Genomic DNA, 5084 nt, shown 5'->3' with positions numbered 1-5084 from the left:
AGCTGCTGCTCCTTCTCCCCTCCTGCCTGCTCCTCGAGGTTTCCCAGGGGCAGAGGTTGGACAAATCTCCCGTGGGCCCTTGTTATTCCTCGGTGGCCAGCTCATCCCCTCCAGGCCTCTCCAGCTCTGGCTGTGGCTGTGGCCCCAGCGCCCGGCCAGCTGGGCTCGCTCCTGGCTCTGGGCAGGAGCCCCAGGTGCTGACCCTGCACAAGTCAAATGGGCCATCTCTTGGCCTCCTCCCTGGATGCTGGGGTAGGAATTCGGAGTCCCTCTGTTTCCTTCTAGAAGAGGCCGAGGTCGCTAGGCCTCCAAGAACGACTGCCCTTCTCTGGGGTCCCCGAACAGGTGGATGTGACCGCCATGGAGCTGTCCCTGGAGAGGGGCCGCTCTCAGCAAAGGGGGAGGGAGCCCCACTGCAGACCATCCACTGCTGGGCTGTTTCCCACACATACCCAGGTGCGTGAGGTTCTGAGCATGTGAGGTGTGTGGGTTCAGGAAGGGCACCCCACCGGGACTTGACAGTCCCCCACCCCACAGGGTCCCTGCAGAGCTGGCTGCCTGCCGGGAGGGCAGGGCGGGGCCTCCAGGCCTCAGTACCCGCCTCACCTCTCGTTGATTGCCGCAGGGGAAGAGGAACCCCCAGATGGAGCACGACTTCGAGATGCAGCCGCACAGAGCCCCCAGCCCCGGACCCTCCTCCCGCAGCCACCAGCTGGGGTGCCCGGCCCGCTCCTCAAAGCTCCCGGGAGGGGTGTGCACCCTCACCCCTGTCCTCAGGAAGACCATTCGTTTGGACTCCTTCCCCCAAAGCCACATCCCACAGGCATCCGGCCGTCCGGGCTTTGGGGCCAGGGCCCACAGCGTGCCCCTGCACGAGCCCGGGGACAACCCAGCGCCCAGGAAACTCAGCTCCATCTCCCTGACGCTCCGCCAGAACAGCCAGGCGTGGTCGCTGCGCCCCTCACCTTCTCCCTGGGGAGAGTTTCCCACTCTGGGTCAGGAGGCTGCCATCCACGGAAAAGGAAGGCTGCCCACTGCAGGCTCATCGTCTGTGACCCTCATGCCAGGGAGCAGGGTCCACTCCGAGGGCCCAGGGAGCCCACATCTGGCCAAACCCAGCCGGACGCCCTTAGCGGAGAAGCCGCTGGTGAGTTCCTACCTGACCCTCCCTTTCCAGTCCCGGCTGACCCAGGGCCCACCAGGCCCTCCGGGGCGGGGATCGGCAGGTCAGAGGCACCCCGTCCCAGCGACTGACCACGTGCCGGCCAGAGCCTCCCCAGGAAGAGGCAGGAACAGGTCCAGGGGCCTCCCAAGATCCCGGCTGCGTCTGCAAAGGCCCACCCCGACCAGCCCTGCCCAGGGGACTACAATGGCCTTGGACTTGGCTACTCCGGACACAACAGGGTCAGGCACCGCCCAACCCTCAGCTGCAGTGGCCACCAACAGAGCCCGCCTGGCTGTCAGTTTGGTCACCCCAAGCACATCCAGAGTGGACACAGGCATAGAGCGCCCGGCTCTGGACACCAGGCAGAGCTCAGTCTCAGACTTTTCTGCCGTGGGCACCAGCAAGTTGGACATGCTCGTGTCCTCGGTGTTCCCAGACCCAGACAAGCTGGGCAGGGCCAGGGTGAGCACAGGCAGGGCAAAGGCAAACACAGCCACTAGGGCCGTGCCCGTGAACTGGGCCGCACTACACCCCGTCAAGCCGGGCACAGCCAGGTCAGACACAGCCGTGGTTTGTGCTCGAGCAAATACTATCAAGCTGGACGTGGCTGCAGACTCTGCTGCTTTGGACAGAACCAGACTGGGCCCATCCCGGGCTTGGGTGATACCGGTCACCCCAAACCCAGCCACTGGAGACTTTGCCACTGAACCACTGATGCCAAACAGAAGCACAGACCAGGCCCTGGACCACACAGCAGCAGTTGCTGCCACACTGGACCCGGACAGAGAAGTCAAAGGTAAATGCCAAGAACTGGGTGGCGCTGTGCTAGGTGGCTGTGGGGGGCTGGGGTGCGTAGGCCTGGAGCTGGTTTATGCTTGGATAGGTAGACAAGGAAGCAGGGACTCCAAGGTCAGAGCAGAATGTGCAGGAAGAACTGGGGTTGAGCGGCAGCACACAGTAGAACACAGATGCGCCTGAGCTGGGTCCCCACCTGTTGGTGAGAGGTTGAGCTGAGGGAAGACACGGGAAGGAAGGTTTCTGGGGGTACCTGGTGGAGGAGCGATTAGGCTGAGCTCTGCCTTGAGCACCTGTCATGGCTCCCTGAAGAGCTGGAGTAATCACATGAGCTGCAAGTGTGTCCAGCTCTCACCACAAGCCCCTTCTGGGAACATACAGAGCAGGAATGACAAGTGGCCACCTGCCCGGCGCAAGCTGTCCCTGCAGCACTTCTCTCCAGGTGCACAGTGACCTCACCTGAGACCTCGGGGCGTCCACGTGCAGCCTTCCGGGGAGATGGCTGTTGCTTTAAAGGTGTCGCCCCTGGTAGTCTCTTTCTTGGGCTCTGGCCCCAGCCCGTTAGTGCTGAAGGGTGGGACGCGGGGTCCTGCTGCATACAAGCAGGTCAGTGCGGAGCTGGAGTCCATTTGGTCTCTGAGAGGCTGGGGCAGGCCTCAAGCCCGGAGCCTGGCCGGTGGCAGTAAGCTGGCCGGGCCCAGATCCTGGACGGCCCCTTGGAGAGTCATCCTCAACACTTCCAAGGCTCACTGGGGCTTTCTGGGTCTCTGGTTCTGCCCACTCTGGGGGGCTCACCTGGCTCTGGTCTTCACTCCTCTGCAAGGCATCTGTGGCCAGTCAGCAGGGTGCCCGAGGCGGCCCCCAGCCCTCTCCACTCCAGGCCAAGGCCATAGGTGGCTCTTTTCTTCTGGAGCTGATTCCTCTCTGATCTTGCTGTCTCTGCTGCTGGCCCCCCCACCCCAGAAACTGGGGATCCCTCTTCCTCTCCTTTGTCCTTCATGCCGTCCAGTCTATTTCCATTTCTGCCCAGTCACCTCCTCAGCGCCTGTCTCCTCTCCAGCCCCCCTCCCACGGCTCCCCCTCGCCCCCCAGGGGCTCCTGCACTTGACCTGGGCTCTCTCAGCTGTGCCCCCCATGATACTCTCTCAAAGCCCAGCTCCTTAAGCTGGGTCCCCCGGCTTCGCGCCTCCCCAGCCTCTGCATCCTGGAATCACATCCCCGTCCAGAGTTTCCCTGCGGTGGTGGCCCCGGGGCGCTGGGTGGGCGCTGAGTGGGCGCTGCGTGGGCGCCAACCCCCCGCGGCTCTCACCCCGTCAGCTGCTGCCCCTCCCAGGAAGGCCCTGTTCTCCTCCCCTGCCCGTTCGCCTTCCAGGGGCCGCTCCCCTGCTCCAAGAAGTCCTCCCACATCCCTCCTCCCGCTGCACCCTCCGAACCCGTGCGCACCCCACCCGGCATTAGAACAGCCCAGCTCCCTTTGCCCCGCTGGGCCCGACCCTCCGGCCAGAGGCCGCGCTCACCCCGTGCCCAGGCGCCGGCGACGCGCGTCCCGGCTGCCCGCTGGGCGCACGCGAGGCTTTTCCAACGCGTGAGCGCGGCTCGGGGAGCTCCCGACCGGCTCAAGGTCGCGGCGCGCCGGGCCTGACTCAGGGCTCCCCACCGCGCCCGGCCCGCGCCCCGCCCAGCCCCGCGCGCCTCGCGCGCCCCGCCGCCGGCTGCGGCCACCAGCCCGGGCGCCGGGTCCCGCCGGCGAGAGGCCCGAGCGGGCCCAGGGGCGGGGCCGGCCGCGCCGCGGGCACCTTGGCGGGCGGCGCCCGAGCCGCGGGCACAGCGCCCCCGCGCGTCTCCGGTGCCCGCTCCCGCGCGCGTGCGGTGCGGGCGCGGGCGCGGGCGGGGGAGGGGCCCTCGCGGGCCGCGGGTCACGTGGCGCTCGCGGGTGGCAGCGGCGGCGGCCTCGGTGCGCGCGGGCAGGGGCAGCGCGGCGCCCAGGAGCCGAGGCCAGGGCCGGGCGGGCGCGGCGGCGCGGGGCGCAGGGGTGGCGCGGCCGGGCCGCGGGCCGGGCGGGGGGCGGAGAGCGCGGAGGGGCGAGGCCCGGCTGCAGGCGCCGCTCGGCCCAGGGGGAGCCCGCGCCCGGCTCAGCCTCGCAGCCCCGCGCCCGGAGCATCTCCCCGAGGAGCGCAGACAAAGGAGGATTCATGTCCAGAGGTAAGCGGCCCCCCGCACGCCGGGAGGAGGCTGCGGCCCGAGAAGCCCGGGGAGCTGCCGCGGGGGAGGCCGGCCGCGCCAAGGACCCACGCGCGGGGCACAGGCAGGGACACGCGGCGCGGCGCCCCCTCAAGATGCTCGTATCCGGAGAGAGGCACCCCCGGGCCGGGGCAAATACCGAGACCCTCGGGCGCACGAGCGGGGCTGGAGGCGCAGACAGCCGGGCTGGAGCCCCCGGGCACGCGCGCACACGCACGCCACGCGCAGGTATCCGGGCACCTACACCAGAGACCGTGCGCGAGCGGGGACCCTTCCCCCACCGCCCGGGGCGCCCGAGGCCGGCACCAGCTGGTGGTCTCCAAGGGAACTCGTTGGCCTCTGAGGGCTGGGATGGGGGCCGGGGGTGTCCCAGGGCCCTCTGCTCCTGCCAGAGGGGAGGACTAATATGTTTTGTGATTCTTGTTCTAAGAGCTGGGCTGGGGTGGACGGGAATGGCCTCTGTGGGGGCGGAGTCTCGAAGCCTCTAGCGGCGAGGGGGGGGGGCTGGGGAAGGTCTCCAGCTCAGGAAGGGACTAGAACCCCACCCCCACCCACGAGGCAGGTGCTATTCTGGAAAGGTTCCCTCCCTCTGCCACTTCCCAACAGAGGGGTGCGGTCCCCGGGCCAGACAAAGACAAAGCCTTTCATCTGCCTATAATAAAAAGCACCAGGGTCCTTGCTTGGCCTGGGGGTGCTCTCTGTGGGGGACTCAGTCAGAGCTGAGGCAGGTGGACAAAGCCTCTCCTGGAGCATATGTGGGGCAGGTGGCTCCTGGCAGGGGATGCTGCAGACAGATCCACTCCTCTCCAGGGGTGCAGGGAGGGCCTTAGGAGGGGCCTCAAGGGCCATCCAGGCAGGGTGGCAGACTTGAGCCACATCCTGC

General features: G+C 67.8%; 1 protein-coding gene across 5 annotated transcripts in view; it reads left to right on the top strand.

Moving 5' to 3' along the window:
• Nucleotides 1–285: 285 nt before the first annotated feature.
• The window catches only part of SEPTIN3 (septin 3), a 78536-nt gene continuing 73737 nt past the window's right edge, over nt 286–5084 (top strand). For 3 of the 5 annotated variants that reach the window (XM_054696003.1, XM_054696004.1, XM_037513446.1), the window contains exons 1-2: nt 350–456; nt 626–1961. In XM_054696003.1, coding sequence (XP_054551978.1) covers nt 361–456; nt 626–1961 — 1432 coding nt within the window. In that variant the 5' untranslated portion in view covers nt 350–360. Of the gene's footprint in view, nt 457–625; nt 1962–3878; nt 4163–5084 lie in introns of those variants that run through there. The other 2 variants (XM_037513447.2, XM_037513448.2) reach the window with 2 other exon arrangements.

Source organism: Talpa occidentalis, unplaced genomic scaffold, assembly GCF_014898055.3.
Source record: "Talpa occidentalis isolate TD23 unplaced genomic scaffold, MPIMG_talOcc4v2.1 talOcc4.16, whole genome shotgun sequence".
In the NCBI taxonomy this organism is placed as follows: Eukaryota; Metazoa; Chordata; class Mammalia; order Eulipotyphla; family Talpidae; genus Talpa; species Talpa occidentalis.
The sequence above is the reverse complement of the archived record's forward strand: the minus strand, read 5'-3'. Positions and strand labels throughout refer to the sequence as shown.